Consider the following 24,808-nt stretch of genomic DNA (forward strand, 5'->3'; position numbering starts at 1 on the left):
GGTGCTTTGCTTTTTCTCCTTGTGTGTGTGATTGCCCATAAAAGCACTGTGAGAACCCAGGTTCCCTGTACACATTTACTGCTAACAGGGGTCATAAGCACACACGATCACTTTGGTGATTGACCCGTGTCTTGGAAAAAGCAAAGATTCAATAGGGAAAGTGATGTACACATAGGAGACAAGCCTCTCAGTGGTCGTGGTGGACTGCATCCGATCATGCGATCTCTTTCCTGCCCAGGACAGCGCAGTGCTCTCTGGGACCTTTTTCCTTTTTTTCTTTTCTTTTTTTGTTAGACGGAGTCACTCTGTCACCCAGGCTGGAGGGCAGTAGTGCGATCTCGGCTCACTGCAACCTCTGCCTCCCAGGTTCAAGCGATTCTCCTTCCTCAGCCTCCTGAGTAGCTGGGACTACAGGCGCCCGCCACCACACCTGGCTAATTTTTTGTATTTTTAGTAGAGACAGTGTTTCACCGTGTTAGCCAGGATGGTCTCAATCTCCTGACCTTGTGATCCTCCTGCCTTGGCCTGCCAAAGTGCTGGGATTACAGGCATGAGCCAGCACGCCCGACCTCTGGGCCCTTTTTCTAATTCTAAGGGAGAAGAGAGGCTACTTCAGATTCTCCAGTAGTGCCTGGACCCCAAACCTAAAAGCAGAGGCCAGCTCACACCTGTTTCTAGAAACAGCTTTTGTGTCTCCTGCCCCATAGGTTCCTGTAGTGGCTTTGGGCAGCATTTGGAACCTCCGGCCAAATAAGATCCCTTAATGATGTGAAATACTGCATAAGGTCGAAGTTGCAACTTTAACATGTCTGTGCTAAATTTTTAAAACTATTCAGCGATTCATGAAGATAATTTAAAAACATGAAAGTTTGAGAAGGAGAGCCAGCACTTATCATTCTCCGCTCTTAACACAATCATTTTAATTCCTGTGCATTTCATTCCAGGCTAATCCATATGGATACAGATTTTTATATAGTTGTTTCTTTGTGTACGTAAAATTTTGTCTCCTGCTTTTTCATTTAACATAAGCATTTTGCATGTGGCTCTGTGATCTTTATAATTTTAATGGGCGCATAATATTCTTGGAAGGGGCTGTTAACAGAAATTAACCTTGTATTGGTGAATGTTCCAAGTTTCTTCTGTTTTTTTCTCTTACAAATAATGCTGCAGTATTTGTGCATAAGATTTATTCCTTATTTTAGGTTAGTTCCCTGGGATAAATTCACAGAAGTGAGATTTATTGGCTTAAAGATTTTCAGTCGCTTTCTAGTTCTTGATGTTGGGTGCCAAGCCAAGTTGCTTTCCGATAAGGTTTAATTTACACTGTGTCCTTTTGCTTTTAAAATAAGATAGTGATATATCTGCAGCCTGTATTGTGATGCCAAGTATTGAGATGGTATGGAAACTGTCCCAGCTGTTGAAGGCAGAGAATAGACATACAAATGAGTGGCGCCAGAGGTTGGGGATCTCACAGCTTATCCCTGGGTGGCACTGGTCAACCTGTCCCAGGGCAGCACTCGAGAGGGAGGGAGGCCCTCGGGGTGGCCAGAGCCCCTGGAAAGGGCTGGTAGATGCCTCACAGGGCTGGAGGTTTCTGTATGGAGTCCTGTTGTAGGTCACTCATATTAGGCATGATGTGAACGTGCTCCGCTCAGCTACTGTGATCTGACTGAAATAACCTTCTAAGAAAAGAGCTTGCAACTGTGGAAAACCATTGTTTTGGATCAGGTCGACATGGAGTCTGGGCTTCAATGGGACTGTATGAGCCACCTTAACTCCTGTGTTTACGTGTCTTTAAAGTGGGCTAATAAGGCATGACAGTATCCTCTGCACAAATCCTTTGTGAAAGAAGAATTTGTAATTAATAAAAAAAAAAATACCTTTTGAAAAAATAAATTGGGACAGTCCTTATAGGGTTTTGGGGTAATAGTCACACAGCTAATAGCTGCTGAACCCTTAGCAAATAAAATGTTAATGAGAAAATGTACATTTTAAATGAATAAAGAGAAACATACAGTCCCTGTGTATTGCTCGTTTGTTAGAAACTTTCAGACAATCCTCCCCGCAGCGTCACTCATGAGTTTCTTTTTCTTGGGTGCAGATAGCACTCATTTTGCACGGTATGCCTCACATGGTGTTTCTCGTCTCTAGCTACTTTCACCATCTTTCTAAACATCCCACGTGGGTCCCATCCTTTCACTAACTTTAAAAGACTTTATCAGGCCTTTTTCAAACGTCTGCTGTATCAGTCCTCAGGCTGCACAGCCTCGGCCTTGCCGTGGAGAGACGGTGGCAGGACAGTGGACTCCAGGGATTCAGTGAGCATGCAGACGTGTCTTCTCTCCCTGCTTGCTGTGACGAGCGGTGTGATGTGCTGGTCTCTGCCCTCCGCTGTCTCCCAGGGCAGCTTGGGAAAGCCTCTCCTCTCCCCGGACTTCCTTGCTTTCTTCCCTTTTCCCAAAATCCAGGTCTAATTCTAATGGTCCCCAGAGAGAAGTCAGCTGAAGTGTGAGGTTTCTCCCTTTGAAGAGAAGGGGTAATTGCTGTACAGAGAACCTCAGGCTGGGGGAGAATTGCTATAGTGGGGGAGTTGTGAGGAGTAAAAGAGAGAACATACTAGTACTAGTCCTGGGGTGGGTGTTGAATAAGCATTAGTCCCTCTCACTCACACTTGGGTTGGCTGTACTGCGGAATTTCCAACTCTATAATGATTTGTGAGGAGATAAGTCAGGGGAGAAGCTTAATTACAAATTTTCCATTTCGTTTGTAACCCTCAGCTCTCTTGGGGCTCTTTGCATATCATTCTGAGACTCTTTTTTTTTCTTGGAGATGCTCTTCAAAACAGTCAAGTGTTTTATTTTTTTGGTGGTGGGGGGTGACAGAGGATCTCTTACTCTGTTGCCCAGGCTGGAGTGCGATGATGTGATCCTGGCTAACTGCAGCCTCAAACTCCTGGGCTCAGGTGATTCTCCTGCCTCAGCCTCCCAAGTAGCCGGGACTACAGCTGTGCATCACCACACCTGGCTAATTTTTAACTTTTTTTTTGGTAGAAGCAGGGTCTCACCGTGTTACCCAGGCTGGTCTTGAGCTCCTGGGCTCAAGCTCTCCTCCCGCCTTGGCCTCCCAAAGTTCTAGGATTACAGTCGTGAGCCACCACTCCCAGCCCGGAGCCAGGTCTGACTCAGTGGTTACAGAGCTGGCCTAGGAAGGAACCAGTTGTATGGAAGTTAGGCCCTCGCTGGAGAGATTTAACCAGATGGTCGTGGGAGATGGCGGCACCTACTGGTGACAAGGAGCATTGCACTTTAGTTCTGTGAGACCTAGGTGAAGTGGGGAGGAAAGCAGCTTTGCGGGTGTATTGACATGGAGGTCAGGGAGCTGCCCAGCGTGGAGGAGCGTGGTGGTGATAGGAGGAAGGGGAGGTGAAGCAGCAGGGATGTGAAATGTGCAGGGCTGCAGCCTGGTTGGCTGATGAAGCTGCCTCCTGCTGGCCTCCCTGCGGCTGCTCTGCTCCTGCCCTTGGGTCCTGCTCATCACCAAGTGCCGCCTGAGGGCTTCACCTCTCTCCTCCCACCTTTTTTTCTTACCTATTGGCAATGATTATTATTTTTAAATTTTTAAAATGCGATTGATTTTTACATAAGTCATGGGAGAAAGAATTTTCTAAAGTACCCCCCCCCTTTTGTTTTAATAAAGAGACATTTTCTAGTCCAGTTTGCAGAAATTCACCATTTTTCTAAAGTAAGAGAACCTGCTTCAGCTGTGGTTGAGAAACCCAGAACAAGAAGTGAGCTGCAGCTGAGAGAGGGCTTTGTGTGCCACCCCCTGACTGGGGAGGCGGTGGACTCAGAGCAAGTGTTAGAGAATGGAGCCATAAAAGACTCCTTAAAGTGTCAGGCGCTCAGCTAACTTAGGGCTAGAATTATATATCATCTCTTAAAGGACCTGCTGTTCTTGCCTTCAGGAATGGGAAGTTATCACCAGGAGCTAAGAGCTGACCTGCTTCATAAACTCTTATTTAGACCTAGGAATGAGGAAAAGCTGCAAGCGAATGGCATCCCTTGTGCTCCCTTTCTCTGGGCTACCTTCTGCTTAGGTCCTCTCTGCCGAGCACAAACATTTAGGATGGTCTGGCAGCTCTTGAAGAGAGGATGGTGGTGTGGAATAGATTCGTCTGAGGCCTTGCCCCTCATGTCCCTGGAGCTGAGCTGATTATTCTCATTGGGAGATTTGGCTTTCGAGTGACCATTTATAAAGAGATTTATACCTGAGTTTTCTTGAATGAAGAGGGAGGGGAGAGGGCTTCAAATTGCCATTAAAAATGAACAGGCACCCTAGAAATACATGGTTGACAGATGTTGGTCCAGGAGTTTTCAGTGTAATTGCTTTCCCATTAGGTAAATAGGATTATGCACACATTTTTGTAATTTTTTACAATTTTATTTTTTTCTAGAACAGTTTTAGACTTACAGAAACATTGGGAACATTGTGCAGAGAGTTCCTATATATCCCATACCCAGTTTCCCTGTTATTAAAATCTTACATTAGTATGATTCATTTATTGTAAAGAACCAGTATTGATATTTATTAACTAAAGTTCTCACTTTATTCAGATTTTTTGCAACATCCCTAGTGTTCTTTTTCTGTTTTAATATGTTATTCAGAATACCACATTCCAGTTAGTGATCATGTCTTCTTACTGTGACACTTTTTTAGACTTTGCTCTTTTTTTTATGACCTTGACAGTTTTGAGGAGACTTGGTCAGGGATTTTTTAGAATATTCCTTGTCTGGGGTTTGTTTGATGTTTTTTCTCATGATTAGATGAGGGTTATGGGTTTGGGAGAGGAAGACCACAGAAGTAAAATATGCATAAATTCTTAAACAAGTTGGTGAATGAGTTAATTATGGAGAGGAAAGGAAGTTTAGTAGCACTGAATAGTAACTGGAAGAGGAGTAAAGGCTAGATCCTCAGATTGGAAGAAGGCAAGTTTAATGTTCTTAATAATGGGACTTAATGTCTAACTTGTGTCATGCCTTATAGTTCAAAGGGGATGGGATAGAGTTGTTCTTATATTTCCATGTTATATCTTGGGAAACTGAGGCTCAGAGAAGCAGCCTGAGTTGCCTAAAGTCATAGAGATAGACCAGGATTTACTGGATGTGCCAATGCATTTGCAAACCGTTCCTAGTTGCATTTTCTATGCCCAGAGATTCTAGACTCAGCTGGCTAGGTCACTGATGGCCATTTCATCTGTGCGTAGCTGTAGGGATTTAAATAGGAAGATTTTTGTTAAATGAAGGCAGTTGACGGACTGTGCATGGAATGAATGTGCAGAATGATTCACCAGGCCTTCTGCCTGTTAGAGAAGTTAAATGGTTGAGGATGAATAATTACACGATTGTAGTTCATGACTTCAGCACAAGTCATTAACAGTTCTCAAATGTTGAGCAGCCCCATGTTATTCCCCATCAGCCTGTTTTTCTCTGAGGTTCCACAGTAAAATAAGTGAGGTGGGGACCTTTATTGTAACATATTTTTTCTTTGTGAGCAAGTGGAATACGTATAAAGCAGTTTGTGACTTTGAATCCAACATAGAAATTTGCCCTCCTCTCATTTTTGCAACATTGAGTTTCATAAACCAAATTGGAGTAGTGAAAGTGAAACTGGAAATGCATGGATGAACCCAGTGGTTCTGAACACTGAGAACTGCCTGGGAGTTTCTAGAAAAACCCCCAAGGCTGGGTCCCATTCCCTAAAGTTGTAATTATATTGGCCGGGGCAGGAACAGGCCTTGGGAAATCCAAAATTCGGCCTTTCTGCCTTGTTCCTCACTCTGTACACTACCCAGGTCTTCATTCTTAAACCTTTCATATCTTTTGATTCTTGCCCAAGTAAAGGTTTGGGAGCTGTTGGGCTGGAGCTTTCAAAGCTTCCAGTAGGCTGATCTTACTCCTCTACCTGTATTTTACCTGTTCTTACTAGGTGATGGAACTAGGAGGGCCCATGGCCACTTCTGCTACATGTGGAACAAAATGTGCTTCAAAAATATTTGAGAGACTGAATGAAACCTGTCTCTGGTCTCTAAAGTGTATTATGTTCCCTTTCTATTCTAATGATGAGTAGGAGGAAAGATACTACTCTTTCTTGCAAACCAAACTGTTGTTGCTTTCAGTGGGAATTATTAAGAAGCAAAAACTCATCTCTTTTATAAATGCATAGATACCAGTGCTTTACACAGTACAGGCTTCTGGTTTTAGGAGAACTTTTGCCATGGTTCAGAGTGATCTCCTAGCCTAGTATATTTGTTTTGCATTGCTCTAAAGGAATACCTGAGACTGGGTAATTTAGAAAGAAAAGAGGTTTATTTGGCTCACGGTTCTGTAGGCTGTACAAGAAACATGGCAACAGAATCTGCTTCTGGTGAGGACTTCAGGAAACTTTTAATCATGTTAGAAGGTGAAGAGGAGCAGGTGTGTCACATGGCAAGAGAGGGAGCAAGAGAGAGAGGGGAGGAGGAACCAGGTTCTTTTAAAGGATCAAATCTGTGTGAACTATTTCCTTTACCATGGGGAGAACACAAAGCTGTGCATGAGGGATCCACCCCCCGGGACGCAAACACCCCCTCCAGACCTCACCTCCAACATTGGGGATCACATTTCAACATGAGATTTGGAGGAGACAAATATCCAAATGAAATCACCTAGTTAACGCTGGTGGTTTTTTTCAGGACCGTTTCCCAGTGAGTTAAAACTAATTTTGTGAGTTTATAAATAGGTCACACACCCTATTTGGAAAGTTACAGTTTTTTTGCCTTCTTGTGAGAAGAACTGAAGATTATTCCTCTACATTATCCTGGTGGAACACCAACCTTGAAGAATTAGAAATAATAAATAGTCCTTCTGCTTCTCCCATGGGTCACTTTATAGGGAAAATGCTTGATTGGAGAGGTCTTGGTCTTTAGCAAGAAACTTAAGTCTACTCTGTAAAAATTTGCTTTCGAGTAAACAGTGTTTTAGTTAGTTCATAATGTCTTAGCTTGGCAGCTTAGCTTCGTCTTCCCTTTTAAGAAATGGACTGTGAAATATAAATTATTACCTCATTTAAAAATATCTGGCAACCTGTTTTTTTTTTCCCTCAAAACTCGAGGGTTGCTGTATGGATTGGCTGTAGGGGTAATTACTGAAAAGTCATCAAATAACAATGAAAACTAGACAATTGATGAGAAGGGAATCAAGTAGCATTCAGATGGTATTTTTGGTAATTTAATCTGCCTCTGACCATGTGGTCTAGTCAGCTGAAATAATTTAACAGTGACAACATATATTTCAGTAAGCAGAGATTAAAAACAGCCCATTTATTTTCTGTTTTCTCCCACAGTAATATTTTTATATCTCTGTTAACAAATATGATGTTCGCCATTTAAATTATATGGAAGCAGCTTTGGATGATTTAGCAATACACATAACATTTATTCTTTGTTATTATCTAGTTTTATGTGTGTAAGCATGTTTATTTTAGTGGTGTTTCATAATTCAGAAATGTTACCATAGGTGGTAATTGTGTTTATATTGGACACGGGTAAGACGACAGCGTGAGATGAAGCAACACTTTTGCTGCACAGGCTTGCTGCTTTTGTGACTCAACTCTTGAGCTTCTATCACCTCACAGCCCCTGCCCCTCACCCCTGCCCCAGAGAAATGACTGGCTAGGTACAGCAGGCTCTGCCACTAGCAAGCCTTATGGCATTCATAAATGTGGTGGTTTTAGAATATTCTAAATATTAACCAAATTTTTATTATCCTCCTCTCTAAACTGGAGGCTAGTCTCGGCTCCACCAAACCCGATGTCACGTGAGCTGGACATGGTGACTTATTTCTAATGAACAGACTATGACAGACAGTGAGACAGTGAGTGATTTCTAAGACTAGGCCATAAAAGGCATCAGAGAGTTTCCCTTGCTCTTGTATGTACCCTCTTCCTCATATTCGTTGGGGAAGCCAGCCACCTCTTGGGAGGACTCTTAGGCAGCCCTATTGGATGGACCCCAGTGAGGAACTGGGGCCTCCTGGCAGTAGCTGTGTGAGTTACCCATCTTGGAAGCAGACCCTAGCCCTAGGCAAACCTTCAGACAACAGCAGCCCTGGCCGAAATCTTTGCAGCCTCATTGGAAATCGTGGGCCAGAACCATTCGGATTCCTGACCCTCAGATGCTGTGTGAGGTAATAAACATTTATTGTTTTAAGCTACTGAGTTTTGAGGTCATGTGTTTTGCAGCAGCTGATAAGTCATGTAGCTCTTCTGGATCCTTTTTTTCCAGTCCTCTGGGAAACCAGTGGTTGGACTGCACAGCGCCCTGCACACACAGATTTGATCAATAGTGCCTAAGGGGCTTGCTCCTCTTCCAGCCACTGTACCTCCTCACCCCTATAGCACCTTTCCTCCTCCACTCCCCTGACCACCTTGCCTTTGGCAACCAAGGCAAGAACACTTCTTATTTTTTTCTTATTTGGATCAGAGACAGATTATACTGGGAATATTCTATTAACAGTTAAACCTATATTTACACTTAATTGTTTCCGTAACTATTTAATAAACTCACCTATTGGGTTTAGTACTCCTGAAAATATTGTCATAGTATTTAGATGTCGTTGCTCTTTTATCTCCTTAGAAATAGGATGAATTTGAGCTGCTGTGCTTTCTGATTATGGCAGGTAAGTAGACGTCGCTCAGCTGTGGATTCCCATCTGATTGCACCCATGGCCTAGTTTAATTCCATTTGTGCCTCTGTTGTGTGCATTTGTAAGAACAACATGGCCAGATACATATTTTGAAGTTTTGGGATACATAATTTTGAACCAGATTAAAATGTCTGATAACAATAATCACTACCAGTGGGGTAAGTTGGTAAGTAGGAGAGTTCTCATTAACTGGCCCAGATGCCATTTACAAAGGGAGAGAAGACCACAGCACCATACTTTAGGGCATCTAGGTCTTTCCAGAGGCTGCGTGTGGATGCATCCAACACTCTGGACCAAGGGGTGATGCCAGGCAGGGCAGCAGTGTTCTGCCCCGCGTTTCTCATTTGTTTGGCAGGGCATCCTAGACCCCCGGTTAAACTTCCCTGATGGAATGCAGTATTTGGTCAGAGCTGCCGAGCCCTCCCTTGTCCACACTTTCCCGAAGCACCATCTGTCTGTGGGGTAATCATTCTGCATTCACTGTCAACATCCCTCCTTTGAGGGTGGTGGAAACAAAGCAGAGATGGATCTGCATCCTGGGAAATCAAAGCGGGCTTACAAGATCGCAGGCTTTGAATTCTCTGTGACTTTTGACCCAGCATAAACCACATCATTACGTCTCTAATCTCAGCAGTTTATACTTGTCACTAAAAAGGGGACCTGTCTGTCACGGCATCGTTTTCCCCTTAAAAGGGAGAAAACACGCAGTTCTGTTGGTAGCACAGCCAGGATACCAGTGGCTACTGGGCGCAAGAGCCTTCTTCATACATTTGCATTCAGTACATTTCCATTTTTGAGCAGCGCCGACACTAGTGTAAGTCAGTCTTATAATGTATGTAAATGTATGGGAGGGGGATTGTAACGAAAAGCTTCCACTGCAGAGTAGGCGAAGCCGGGACAATCAATCTGAGTAAGTAGGGCGAGGTGTTTTTTTTCAGCTGCATTTATTATTGAGCAACTACCATAAGGCCACCAGCGCACTTGGTACCATAAGGATACAGAAGGAATATGACGGCTTTCCTACCCTCAAAGAACCCGTAATCTTTTTGAATATCAAACATGGGCGAAGCAGGTAGCAAATGTAAAAGAACCTCAAGTGCTAACTGAATGTATCGCCTACACAAGAACGCTGGGCAGGCAAGGACCCGCTGGGCAGGCAGGGACCCGCTGGGCAGGAGGCATTGAGCCCAGCCTTCTAATCTTAGAGAAGTTAGACTTCGACGCCCACTGCCATTGGCAGAGGCATGGCTGGAACCCAAGGCTCTGGCTCTGAGGCCAGCACTGCTCCCCACGTGCCATGTGGGGTCTCCTCCTTTCCTGCTTGTCCCTGCAGTGTTGGGCTCTCCTCTCCCCTGGACTGACACCCCACCCTCCCTGGGTGGTCTCCCTCCTGCTCACCAGTAGCTTTAATTACCCTGGGCCTTTTCACAACCCCAGATTTGTGCCTCCATCTGTTTGCAGATGCCTCCTCTTGGTATCTCTTTGTAGCTTCATCCTTTCCAAACCAAACTCCTCTTTATTTCCTAGCATTTCTTCTTACCCTACCCAGCAACTTCCTTGTATTTCTTCTCGGTGGACATCACACCTGCGTAGGAAGTGCTGCAGTCAGAAACGTGGGGCCATCTTTGATTCTTCTTCCCCCTCGCACTCCTCCTGCTGCACTGCCAGCCCCTCCTAGCTGCACCTGTCTCTGCTCTGTCCCTCTGGGACCGGGACTGGGTCCAGCATGCCATCTTCCCGTGTTGCATTACTGAAATGGCCTCCTGGGCGCTCTCGTGTCCTCTAGTCTGCCCTCACCTTGTAGCCACAGTGATGTTTCTAGAATACAGGTCTCAGACTATCCTGCCACTTGCGTGCCTTCCTGTTTTTGATCTTTCCCTTGTTCCATCTGTCTGGTACACCCACCACCACTAGTCCCTGTTGTTCCTTCTTGCCTCCCTTTGGTCTCCACCGAGGTACTGCTTCTGCGCACAGCCTTCCTGGGGGCCCTGCTCTACGCAGGCCTGTGTCTCTGGGCCATCATTGCCCACGCTTGTCTGTGGGTGTCTTTGCACAACACAGGCCAAAATGCCTGGTCCCCACTGTGTCTCTAGGAGCTGACTTTCTTAATACCAGGCCAAGGCCCTCGGTAGGGGTGGGGAGAAGAGAGTGGGACAAGACAAGCAGACAAGCATCTACAGACCAGTGGTGGGTTGAACTTGGGTGCTCTGTCAGCCAGTGAACCTAGTCAGCCATCTTTGCAGGAATTTATTACTAGTGACCAGACATATTCTGAGATGAATGGTTAGTACAATGTCTTAACTGGACTTTGGCTGTTTAGTTAGGGGAGAGAGGAAGCTGTCTTATCTGGAGGCAGTACAGCTAAATGACTGAGACCATGAACTCCAGCCCTGAGTTCCCCAGGGTGTGGATCCAGCCTCATATGAACACTAAACTTCAGTGCCTTGGCTTCCTCACCTGTAAAATTGGAATAGTAATAGCACTGCAGGAAGATGAGCGTATGTGCAGCGTCCAGAGTGGGGCTTGGCACCTCATAAATACTGTGTTAGGCAGCAGCCACCACGTGGTTCCTCCTTTTCATTGTCCTCCCCTCCCCCTCCTTCCCCTCCTCCTCCTTCCCCTCCTTCTTTGCCTCATTCTCCCCTTCCCCCTCCCTCTCCCCTCCTCCCCCCTATCCTCCTCCTCCCCTTCCCCCTCCCTCTCCCCTCCTCCCCCTCCCCATCCTCCCCCTCCCCCTCCTCCTCCCTGGGGGCTCCTCCTCCCCTTTCCTGCTTTTACTCTAGGAGCAGGTAGTTAAGATGATAATCTGCAGTTTTTGACCTGGAAGTCCAGAACAAAACCATCCTCTGTGAGTGACCTCCTAGAAATGTATTCTTGAGTTTTTATGACATTTTGAGAATCAAGTTCTTATAATTTAGTTTAAATTGAGCCCTAGCCTGTCATTCCCACTCTGACTTACATAAAGGGCCAGATTTAGCTTTTTACCAGCTGTGTAACCTGGACAAATTGCTTAGCCTATCTTATGTGTCCTCATTGTAAGACAGGAATTATAAAATGCAGGAATGAGAGAGGGTCTATGCGCAATGCTTGGCGCATAGTAGGTTTTCGTAAATGGCACGACTTGTTCCATCTGCTTGCTACCTTGTCATGCCCTAATTATATGGGCATGAACTCACCCTGCACTAGTTTTATAGTAGGCGTCGTTGACTGGAAGGAAGAAGGGAGATTGAGGAATGCTCACCCTGCACTACTTTCATAGTAGGCGTCACTGATTGGAAGGAAGAAGGGAGGGTGAGGAGCATTACTTATGGGCAAATCAATCTTATTTGTGGGCACACACAAAAAAGTTTATTTTCTGGGAAAACACTGATGGTTGACCTGCAAATGTCCGATAATGACTACAGATAATGACTTTATTTTTACATGTAGAAAATATGCTAGGGTCACCAGCCCCACTGGCAATGTTCACTTTTGATTTTATTCAGCTACAAGTTTAAATGGTTTGATCCATTAGCTGGTGTACGTAGGAGGCCAGATGCCTATGGGGTGGGGGCTTAAGAGGTAGGAATTATCAGCCACAATGCTACAATCAAGCCTCAAAATAAAAACTAATGCTTAATTAAAAGTCTGCACAGTGTGACTGTAGTAACTTCATTTTGCCGATTTAGTGTTCACACGTATCTCCTTACTTTGTAAAGCCAGTTGGTGGGTTAAATTCTCTCACTGTTGCCTATCTGCCAGGGTTCCCACAAAATCACTGCCAGTAGTAAATTGAAAATTTCTTTATAGCCAAGTAATCTCAAAAGCCAAGTCATAAATACATCTTTTCCAAACTTTTTTGCAGTAAAAATTCTTTAAATTGGGATACAGCTGCATTTTAATACATTTGTTGCAGCGTGGGATAAGACTTGCAGAAGTACTTGGGGCACTTAAAGGCCAGGAAGGCGGTTCTGCTGGGTGGGTGGGGCTCAGACCCCCGGCTGCAGAATGGTTTCTCTCACCAGCCCGCCAAGGCTACAGTTCTTCCTCTTCTGCCATTTCCATGGCAGCCCCGATGTGATCAACCCAGCTGTATCGCCTCATTAGAGAAGCAGCGGAAGGAAAAGCTGGCCGAGAGATGGGGGAGGCTTAAGCACAGTTTCTCTCTAATTACCGTACCTCTTGAGTAAAACTGCAGATTATTGGCAGAGGAAGTTGCATTTGGAAAAAATGTGTCATTTGGCCCAGGCCCTGAGGTTTACCCTTCTGCAGATCTCACTTTACATTTTAAGTAAAGAACCGAAACGTCTCCAGTGGTGAACTCGTGTGCAGCATGCAGTCCGCACTGGTCCGGAGGAGTGCTGGTGGAATGAACCCTTGGAGATCTGGTCCCCCGCCCCGCAGGGAGGGATTACTGCTGCGCTTCAGCCTAATCGCATCTGCTCAGGAAAATGGCCAATTGACAATGCTTGGCTCACAGGAGTCTGGTGGGAAAATTACTAGCCTTGGGTTATTTCTGATTTGGGTTGTATACAGAAACCTTTCTTATTTTAGTCACAGAAATCAGATTCCAAGTGGTGGGAAAATATATTTAGCTCTGTGGTCGTGCAGTTGTTATTTAGTCTGATTTAATGTTGATAAATTAGAGTAAATTGTTTGCCCAGATGAGTTGAATAAATTCTGCCAGAGCTTTTACCTTATTCTGGTTTCACATTAAGTCCTTAATATGTATCTCTGTTTCAGTGGCAGTCCTATTAGAGTAAGCCCTAGAAAAAACTTGGTGGCCCTACCCCCTGCTCTTGTGTTAGTCAATGGAATTAAATCATTTCACACTCTCTGAGGAGAGCTCAAAGGAGCCCTTAGGGAGAATCTGGTCCTAAGATCTCCATAAACCACCTAACATGTCTGGAGAACTACCTTCATTTTAATGGTTTTAATTTAACCACTCTAGAATTATTTCATTTAATCCACTTCCCCTATCTCGCTTCTCCACCCTCACAAATCCCCAAAGCCCTGGGAGTTTTTGGAGTATTTCCTTCCCACAGATACACAATACAAATATAAAATGGAGAGGGAAATGCAAACCCTTGGGAAAGGTCATGCCCATACTTTTCTCCCCTTATATCTCGACTCCCTAACAATTTCTGGGGTGTGGGGTCTTTAAGATGGGCCCTCCCTCCTCCTCATCAGTGCATCTCTAGGGCCAAGTGTTACTCTCCAAAGACTCAGTGTGTATTGAACTGATGAACGAAGGTGTGCTTGAAGAACCAGGCAACTCATTCAGTGTCTTTGTTCCCCCAGGAGGACTGGAATGAAATTGACCCCATTAAAAAGAAAGACCTTCATCACAGCAATGGAGAAGAGAAAGCACAAAGCATGGAGACCCTCCCTCCAGGTACTGCCAGGGGCCAGGAAGCCATCTGGCTTTGAGCACGTTGTTGGGAGTGGACTGAGCGTGGCTCTTGGAGCAGATGGTCTGTGGGGAGAGGCTGGATTCCATAGGTCAACAGGAGGCACCGCCCTAGAGCACTGCTTTGCCGACTTCCATTGGACCCATTAGTGGGTGGTCAAGTTAAAGCTTTAATGGGAGGTGACCAAAATGTGTTGAAAGAGAAAATAAAAATAGAATGTTAGTAGAAAGTATATTTTAGTATGATTAGTTCATGAAATATTTTTAATAGACTTTATTTTTTAGGGCAGTTTTAGCTTTGGAACAAAACTGAAGGGAAGGTACAGAGAATTCCTGTATACCTCCTGCACCCCCACCCCCAACACACATACAACCTCCTCCATTGTCAGTATCGCCCAACAGAGTGGTACGTTTGTTACAATCCATGAACCTGCACTGACACATTATCATCACCCAAAAGTCTGTGGTTGACATTAGGGTTCACTCTCGGTGTTACACATTCTGTGGGTTTGGACAAATGCACAATGGCATTTACCCACCATTGTAGTATCATATAGAGTCATTTCACTGCCTTAAGAGTCCTCCATACTCTGCCTGTTCATCCTTTCCTTCCCGCCTCAGCCCCTGGCAACCAGCGATCCTTTTGTTGCTGCCTCTGAAGTTTTGCTTTTCTAGAATGTCATGCAGTTGGAATCATAGGGTATGTCAGCTTTTCAGATTGACTTCTTTCACTGAGTAATATATATTTAAGTAATATATATTTATTTTAATGTATTAATATAATATATTAATATTTAATATACATTTAAGGTTCCTCCATGTCTTTTCATGGCTGGATAGCTCATTTCTTAATGAATTAATAATATTCCATTGTCTGGGTGTGTTAGTTTGTTTATTCACCTAGTGAAGGACATCTTGGTTCCTTCCAGGTTTTGGCAATTACGATTAAAGCTACTATAGGTATCTATATACCTGTTTTCAAGTAGACATAAGTTTTCAGCTCATTTGGGTAAATACCAAAGGGTATGATTGCTGGATCATTTGGTAAGAGTATGCTGAGTTTTGTAAGAAACTGCTGAGTTGTTTTCCACAGTGGCTGTTGCATTTTCCATTCCCATCACAGTGAGTGAGGGTTCCTGTTGCTCTGCATCCTCACCAGCATTTGGTGTTGCCAGTATTCTGGATTTAGGCCACTCTAATAAGTGTGGAGTAGTATTTCACTTTTGTTTTTATTTTCAGTTCTCTAATGACATACGATGTTGAACATCTTTCATATGCTTATTTACCATCTGTATATTTTCTTTTCTGAGGTGTTCAGGCCTTTTGCACATTTTTAATCCAGTGGTTCATTTTCTTATTATTGAGTTTTAAAAGTATATATTTAGGATAATCGTCCTTTATCAGATATGTATTTTGTCAATGTTTCTCCTAGTCTGTGGCCTATCTTCTCATAGTCTCAAGACACTATCTTGATAGTGTCCTAGAAGATTTTAATTGATTAAAATCTGGCTTATCAATTATTTCCTTCATTGTCATGACTTTGGTGTTTTCTCTAAAAAGTCTTCACCATGACAAAAAGATCACCTAGATTTTCTTCTCTATTATCTTCTATGAGTTTTATACTTTGGTGTATTTACTTAAATTTATTTGGGACAGAGTCTCACTCTGTTGCCCAGGCTGGAGTGCAGTGGTGCAGTCTCAGCTCATTGCAACCTCTGCCTCCCAGGTTCAAGTGATTCTCCTGTTTCAGCCTCCCAGTAGCTGGGATTACAGGCGTGCACCACCACGCCCAGCTAAGTTTTGTGTTTTTAGTAGAGATGGGATTTTGCCATGTTGTCCAGGCTGGTCTCAAACTCCTGACCTCAGGTGATCTGCCTGCCTCGGCCTCCCAAAGTGCTGGAATTATAGGCGTGAGCCACTGCGCCTGGCCTACTTTGGTGTTTTACATTTAGGTCTGTGATTCATTTTGAGTTAATTTTGTGAAAGGTGTAAGAGCTGTGTCTAAGTTCTTTTTTTTTTTTTGCATGTGAATGTGCAGGTCTTCCAGAAATATTTGCTGAAGAGACTCTCTTCTCTCCGCTTTATTGCCTTTGCTCCTTTGTCAGAGATTAGTGGGCAATATTCATATGGTTCTATATTGGGGCTCTTTATTTGCTTCCATTGATCTATTTGTCTGTTATTTTGCCACTACCACACTGTCTTGATTACCATGACTCCATGGAAAGTCTTGAAGCCGGGTAGTGTTAGTCACCTTTGTTTTCTTTCAAGGTAGTTTTGGCTATTCCAGATCTTTTGCTGTTCCATATAAATCTATAAATTGTAGAATCAGTTTGTTAAGATCCACAAAACAACTTGCTGGGATTTTGGCACAAATTGCATTGAATCTATAGATCAAGTTGAGATTAACTGACATTTTGACAATATTGTCTTACTCCCCATGAATGTCAAATATTTTTTCATTTAATTCTTCTGATACCTTTTATCTGAGTTTTGTAGTTTTCCTCATATAGAATTTATACATATTTTGTCAGATCTGTACCTAAGTTTTTCATTTTGGGAGTTTCTAATGTAAATGGTCTTGTGATTTTCACTTCACATTCCACTCGTTTGTTGCTGGTATATAGGAAAGCAGTTGACTTTTGTATATTGACCTCACATCTTATAACCTTGCTGTAATTGTTTATTAGTCCCAGGAAAATTTTGTTCATTGTTTCAGGTTTTCTGCGTAGACAATCGTGTGATCTATGAACAAAGAGAGTTTTATTTATTTTCTTCCAATCTTTATACTTTTTTTTTTTTTGGTCTTATTTCATTAGCTAGGACTTCCAGTACAATGTTGAAGAAGAGTGATGAGGGGTCATCTTTGCCTTGTTCCTGATTTTAGTGGGAAAGTTTCCAGTTTTTCACCATTAAGTATGATGTTAGCTGCAGGATTTTTGTAGATATTCTTTATCAAGTTGAGGAAGTTCTCGTATATTCCTAGTTTGAGAATTTGTAACATGAATGGGTGTTGGATTTTTTCAAGTGCTTTTTTTTGCATCTATTGATATGATCATGTGACTTTTCTTCCTTAGCCAGTGGATATGATGGATTACGTTAATGGGTTTTCATTTGTTGAGCCAGTCTTGCATAACTGGCATTAATCCTACTTGATCATGGTGTGTAATTCTTTTTATACATTGCTGAATTTGATTTGCTTTATTTTGTTGAGCATTCCTGCATATGGTTGTATGAGAGCTACTAATCAGTACCCTTCATTTCTTTCTTCTTTTTTTTTTTTTTTTTGAGACAGGGTTTCACCATGTTGGCCAGGCTGGTCTTGAACTCCTGACCCCAGGTGATCTGCCTGCCTCAGGTCCTCCCAAAGTGCTGGGATTACAGGCGTGAGCCACCACACCCAGCCATACCTTTCTTTTCTTAAATGTCTTTGTCTGGTTTTTGGTATTAGCGTAATGCTGGCCTCATAGAATGAGTTAGGAAGTGTTTCTTCTGCTTCTCTCTTCTAGAAGAGATTGTAGAGAATTGGTATAATTTCTTTCTTTAAATGTTGGTCAGAATTCATCAGTGAACACACCTGAGCCTGGTGCTTTCTCTTTGGGAAGGTTATTAATTATTGATTCAATTTCTTTAATAGATATGACCTATTCAAATTGTGTATTCTCATGTGAATTTTGGCAGAGTGTGTCTTTGGAGGGAAGTGGTCCAGTTCATCCAGCTTATTGAATTTATGGGCACAGAGTTGTTCATACTATTCCTTATTGTCCTTTTCATATCCATGGGTTCTATAGTGATATCCCCACCTTCACTTCTGATATTGGTAAAGTGTGCCTTTTTTCTTTTTCACTTAGCCTGCTTAAAAGTTCATTGATTTTATTGATATTTTGAGAGAACCAGCTTTTGGTTTTATTGTTTTTTTTTTTTTTTTCTATTGATTTTCTGTTTTCAATTGTATTGGTTTCTGTAATAATTTTTTATCATGTCTTCTACTTAACTTTGGATTTAACTTTCTCCTTTTTCTAGTTTTTAAAAGTAGAATCTTAGATGATTGCTTTTAGATCTTATTTTCTAATCTATGCATTCAATACTATAAATATCCTTGCAAGCACTGCTTTTGCTGTTATCTCACAAATTTTGTTAAGTTCTGTTTTCATTTTTAGCTTGGAAATTAAAAAAAAAATTTCTTGAGATTTCTTCTTTGACCCCTGTGTCATTTAGAAGGGCGTTGTTTAGTCTCCACATACTCTGGGATTTCCCAGCTAGCTGTCTTTCTGTTATTGAATCTAGTTTAATTGTATTGTGTTCTGAGAGCACACAGTCTGATTTCTGTTCTTTTCAATTTGTTAAGGTATGCTTTATGGCCCAGAATGTGGTCTCTTTTGGTGAATGTTCCATATGAGTTTGAGAAGAATGTGTGTTCTGCTATTTTTGACTGAATTAGTCTATAGATGTCAATTATATCTAGTTGATTGATGGTGTTGTTGAGTTCAACTCTGTCCTTACTGAGCTTCCTCTTGCAGGATCTGCCCATTTTTGATAGAGGACTATTGAGGGCTCAAACTATAACAGTGAGTTCATTTATTTTTCCTTGCAGTTCTATCAGTTTTTGCCTCATGTATTTTAATGCTCTTTTTAGGCACATACGCAGTAAGGATTGTTGTATCTTTTTGGAAAACAAACTTTAAAAAAATAATTGTGTAATGCTCTCTTGATCCCTTAAAAATGCCCATGATCTAAAGTGTACGTTGTCAGAAATTAATATAGCTATTCTTACTTTCTTTTGATTAGTGTTAGCATGATAGATCTAACCTTTCTTGGTAAAGGCCATTCTTTAACATTTTACTTTTGATCTATGTGTGTTATTTTATTTGCAGTGGATTTGTTGTAGACAACATATAATTGGGACTTATTTTTTGTTTCTCACTGACAATCTTGGTATTTTCTTTGGTGTATTTAGACCATTGATGTATAAAGTGATTGTTGGTGTATTTAAATTCATATTTACTATATTTGTTATTGTTTTTTATTTGTTGCCCTTATTCTATGTTTGTACTTTTGCCTTTCACACTTTTTCTGCCTTTTGTCATTTTAATTAAGCTTTCTGTATAATCCCATTTTCTCTCCCTTCTCAGCGTATCTATTATATGTCTTTAAAAAAATTAGTTTGTCTTCTTTCAGATAACACTATACTGTTTCACAGGTAGTGCAAGTATCTTATAATAGCAAAGTATTCTTGATTCCTCCCTCCCATCCCTTATATCATTGCTGTAATTCATTTTACTTACACATAAGCATAGGTATATAATATATAAAAGAATACATGATAGAATATATTGTTGCTATTATTATTTCAAACAACCCATTATATGTTCAATTAAGAATAAGAAAAATAGGCGAGGAGCAGTGGCTCATGCCTGTAACCTCAGCACTTTGGGAGGCCGAGGCAGGCGGATCACCTGAGGTCAGGAGTTCGAGACCAGCCTGGCCAACATGGTGAAACCCCGTCTCTACAAAAAATACAAAAATTAGCCAAGCGTAGTGGTGCATGCCTGTAGTCCCAGCTACTCAGGAGGCTGAGGCAGGAGAATCGCTGGAACCTGGGAGGCAGAGGCTGCAGTGAGCCGAGATTATACCACTGCTTTGCAGCCTGGGTGACAGAGCAAGACTCCAAATCAAAAAAAAAAAAAAGGAAAAGTTTTTATTTTACCTTCACTTATTCCTTCTTTGATGCATCCTTTCTTCGTGTAGATCCAGGTTTCTGATCTATGTTATTTTCCTATGTTTAAAGAGCTACTTTTAACATTTTTTGCAAGGCAGGTCTACTGACAACAAATTCCCTCAACTTGTGTTTGAGGAAGTTTCAATCCCGCCTTCATTTTTGAAGATGAATCTTAAATGGTACAGAATTCTAGGTGGTGATTTTTTTTTTTTCTCTGAGCCCTTTAAATATTTCCCTCTCCTCTCTTCTTTCCTGCATGGTTTCTGAGAAGACATTAGTTGTAATCCTTCTCTTTGCTCCTCTATTGATAGGTAAGGTGTTTCTTTCAATATTTTTTTCTTTATCTTTGATTTTCTGCAATTTGAGTATGATATGCCTCAGTGTAGTTTTTGGAGCCTTTATACATTCTTTGTGTTCTCTAAGTTTCCTTAATTTGCGTTTTGGTGTTCAACATTAATCCGGGGAAATTCTCAGTCATTATTGCTTCCAGTATTTCTCCTGTTCCTTTCTGTCTGTCTTCTCCTTGTGGTATTCCCATCATGCATCTTTACACCACTGTAATTGCTCCACAGTTCTTGGATATTATTTCAATTTTTTTCATCTTTTTTGTCTTTGCATTTGAGTTTTAGAAGTTTCTAATGTCATATCTTCAAGTTGAGAGATTTTTTTCATCAGCATGTCCTATCTGCTAATGAGCCCGTTAAAGACATTCCTTTCTCTACATTGTTTTTTATCTCTAGCATTTCCTTTTGATTCTTTCTCATAATTTCCGTTTCTCTGCTTACCTTATCTGTCTGTTCTTGTGTGTTATCTCCTTTTTCCATTAGAGTCCCTAGCATATTAATCATAGTTGTTTTAAATTCCTGATCTGATCATTCCAACATTGTTCTGTATCTGAGTCTGGTTCTGATACTTGCTCTGTCTCTTTAAACTCTGTGTGTGTGTGTGTGTGTGTGTGTGTTTAACCTCTTACTGTGCCTTGTAATTTTATGTTGAAAACTGGATGTGATGGACTGGGTGCACGGGACCCTGGTAAATAGGCCTTTAGTTGTGCCATGTTAAGCTGTAGTGGGAGGGAAAGCTTACTATAGTCCTATGATTTGGTCTCATTCTTTTCAGGAGCCTTTGTGCCTGGGCTGTGAACCTCACATTTGCTTTTCAGCTTCCCCTTCTCCACATCCTTAGGTGATACTAAAGTCTAGCAGGGGCTGATTATTTCCTGTCCCTCAGATTGGACAGGCTCTGATAAATGCCAGCAGTTTAGTCCCTGTTTAGATAGTTTCTCCCGAGGGCAGGCCTTATTAATAAGAACACAGCGCCCTGGCGTTTCAAAATGGTTATTTTCCCCTCTCCCTGTTGTAAGCATGAGGGGATATTTCTCCAGTGTTCACTGTGAGGATCTGGTAGAGCTCCAGGAGGTAAAACTCACACAAATATAGCTGCCCACCCCTCCTCCACCCCCATGACTGGGTTCCCCCTGGAGTTTTTAGTCTCTTAGGCTTGTCCACAGTGAGCCTCCAGAAATTTTCCACTCCAGTTTAGGTTTTCCTAGCCCCGTAGTGGATCTTCAGGGGCTTCTACTTACAGGCCTCCACTCCAGTGAGTTGTGATTCCCTGTATTCACCTGTCCCATTTTGTGGGGCTGTGGCTTGTGACATTTCTGCAACAGATCCAAGACAGATCTCTAAGAAGTGCTGATTTTTCATTTTATTCAGCTTTTTACTGTTAGGACAGAGTAACGACTTTCAAGCTCCTTACATGCCTATCGGGAACTGGAAGTCCATTTATGAAGTGTTTGCTTTGGTGGTGAGAGTGGTGGTGAGAGTGATTGCACGTTCTTGACTGTGGCGGGACAAGCCTCACCCCAGGGAGTCCAAGCCCCTCCTTCGTCTGTGCCCTCCCCTGCATTGTCCCAGCTACACCAGATGCAGGTATGTCAGTGTCTCCTCCAAGAGCTCTGACTGGGCGCCTGCATGCAGTCAGTTTGTGTGTTAAGTCGGCCTCCCTGTCATCTTTCCAGCTCCTGGATGAGTCATGAAGCCCTGAGCCATAGTTCTTTCATATGTAAAGTAAACATTGCCCACACAATGGGGAGTATCTGAATAGAATGGTTAACTAATATTCCTTTATTATAATAATGGGAAGCCAGGATATACACATCTGTTGTGTGGATTAATGAGAGACTTCCCATGAATTATCTTCTATTAAAAACATACAGGTGTTCTGATGGTTTTCAGGCAAATAGAGAGAGGGAGGGAAAAGCCATCTTCAGGTCATAGGCTGGATTTGACCATTAAGAGTCACACCTTATTTAAAATCATTTGAGTGCTCACATTGACTCTGCCTTTCATATCCTTAACTGTTGCATACAGTTGGTTTTCTTATCTTCAAAGAGATCGGAATGTACTGATTTGCCTGTCTTTTGAGTTATTAGTAGTAATTTTTGATAAATGCACAATGTCTTTTTATTTTGCCGAAGGCTTTCTTTCCTTTTTATGTTGAAACCATTTTTCTTACTAAACCAGCATGCACGTAATTTTGTTTTGTTAGAAATTTTCTTGTGATTGAAAAATAATTTTCCCTAAGCATGAGGAACACAGCTAAAGTTTTATGGTTTGCAAGAATCCACTGGCCATGGCACTTTCCAGTGTGTCAGTGGGTTGTTCAGGAAGCTCAGTGGCTTCCTGTGTTCTGTGTGTTGGGCATGTAGCAGTTGTAGACAGATGGGCGGGAAGACATGACACCAAGCTGAATGCTTTTATGGCCACAGAATCCACTGACAGATGAAGGAGCCAGATCTAATAGGGCAGAGCAGTGATGTTCCAGGCCAACAGCCTCCAGTTTTCTGACCGCACGCTCTATGAGCAAACATATATTTAGACCACCCCCGACACACATATGTATTGAAATGCTCACTTAGGAATTACATGCATATTGACATATGGATCTATTGATACATTCTAAATGAAATGGGATAGTTCCCTTGACCCCTTCACAGGACTCAGCCCACAGCCTTCAGCCCCTCATGGGAGGGGTAGCACGCAGGTGAGTGGGTGCAGGGGCTGAGATGAGTGCTTTTGGGCATTGGCAGAAGTAGAACTCTGTGCAGCTCCCCAGCAGCATCTGGGTGGGGGTACCTGTGACCCCTGGCGCCCCATAGGACATATGTTACAGTGTGCTCTTTGATTTGCTGTCCACAGATGACTTAACTGTTAGATCAGTGCAGGGTCAGGGTGACAGCCTTTTGCATCCACCCTCTTGGTACCTGAATTCTTGTCCCGGTGTCCTGGAAGAATCAGTTTGTGCAAACAAATTGAAGGATGGTGAATGTGAAGAACTTTATTGAGTGCTGGAAGTGGCTCTCAGTGGGATGGGAAGCTAGAAAGGGAATGGAGTAGGAAGGTGGTCTTCCCTTGGAGTCCTGCTGTCCCCGGCCAAACTCTTCTCCAAAGTCCCACTGTCAAGCTGTCTGTCAGAAATCAAGCTGATTGTCTCCAACATTCGGCTGTTTCTTCTCTCTCTGTTGCTCTGCCGGTAGGGCCTGGGGTTTTTATGGGTACAGGATGGGGGATGGGGCAGGCCAGGGTGGTTTTGGAAAAGGCAACGTTCAGGCAGGAAAACAGAAATGCGTGTTCTCACTTTGGGCCCCCCGATTCCAGGCTTGACGGTGTGGCCCTCGCCAGGGACCGCCCTCTCCTACCCAGTATTTCCCGGCCTCCTGTTTGTATCATAAAGTGTATTTAAAATAAACTATTATAAAGGATGAGGAAAATACTTGACAATGTCTGTCATTTTCTTTCTTTGCCTCAAAAGATTGTCTTGTGTGGCCCCACTTTGGATACTACCACTCTTGGGGCTGCCATGGTCACAAAAACCCAGATTATTGTTTTCACTCTATTTCTTGTCTCATTCATCATACTTTGGGGAAGAATCTGGAATTTGGATAAAGTATACCACCCAAGTGGCAGTCCCAGCTGGAAGTCATGGAATGGGGACAAGAACAATAACCTGGGAGCACAGGATCGGGGTTTGGAGCAAGGATAGTGACCGGGAGCTCTAGGCTCAGCTGTGCCACCAGTCCTGTGGCCTTAGAGTATTTAGGGAGTATTTGGGTTTTATTTTCCTCATCTGTAAAATTTAGATACGTTCTTGCTCTAGAACTCTTCGATTCTGTTAACTCTGTCTTCCTATTTCCCTTTCATCTCTATTCTCAGATTAGAATCAACAATTTTATTTTCTTTTAGATGCTGTAAAAATATATCTCTATAGTTCCCCCCAGCCTCATACCACATTTCAGGTCTACTGTGGATGAGTTTTTGCCCATAAGCTCTTGTGACCCTTGCTTCTATTTCAGCGTCATGCTTTCTACTTGGAACCACTGAACTTTTTTTTAGCGCTGGTTTTTAAAATATTGTCTTCAAATAGAGTATGTATATTAGTCAATATTTTGTATTTTGGAAATCTATCTGATAGAGAAGAATCTCATTTTTTCCCCTTGGTGTGGAAAAACCTCTGGATTGAAAAATAAGTTTCTCCCCGTAATTGTCCGTGAATCTGACCAGCCAGCCAGCTGGCAGAAGGACTGGCAAAGGAGTGGGGGGCCGGTAGAGGAGCAGGGGCCAGTAGAGGAGCGGGGCCATTAGAAGGAACAGGGGCAGCTGTAGGGGCTGGAAGGCCAAGGTCTGCCTCTGAGGACAGCTGTTGATGAGGTTCTTGTTGGACATCTCTCACCCTTTGGTCAATGTGGGCTTTTGGAGCAGATTTTCTCTATGCCTTTATGAGACCTTAGTGTCATCCTCGTATTCCTTAGTAACCTTGTGTAAGGGCCTGAGGCTTAGGAGAGACGTGGGTAGGGAGAGAGTTCAGAAAGGAGAGAGTCCTGAGGCCATCGGGATTCTCCTTGAGGCCCCTCCCCATCCCGGTCCTGGGCTGTGTCTTCATCCCAGCCACCCCTCCCGGATA

At 42.8% G+C, this 24,808-nt stretch overlaps 1 protein-coding gene across 1 annotated transcript in view; it reads left to right on the top strand.

Annotated features, from left to right (window-relative positions):
• GALNT2 (polypeptide N-acetylgalactosaminyltransferase 2) overlaps positions 1–24,808 on the top strand; it is a 218,113-nt gene that overhangs the window by 98,702 nt on the left and 94,603 nt on the right. The window contains exon 2 of the mRNA XM_007989762.3: positions 14,022–14,115. Within this exon, the coding sequence (XP_007987953.2) occupies positions 14,022–14,115 (94 nt within the window). The remainder of the gene's footprint in view (positions 1–14,021; positions 14,116–24,808) is intronic.

This window comes from Chlorocebus sabaeus, chromosome 25 (assembly GCF_047675955.1).
Source record: "Chlorocebus sabaeus isolate Y175 chromosome 25, mChlSab1.0.hap1, whole genome shotgun sequence".
Taxonomy (NCBI): domain Eukaryota; kingdom Metazoa; phylum Chordata; class Mammalia; order Primates; family Cercopithecidae; genus Chlorocebus; species Chlorocebus sabaeus.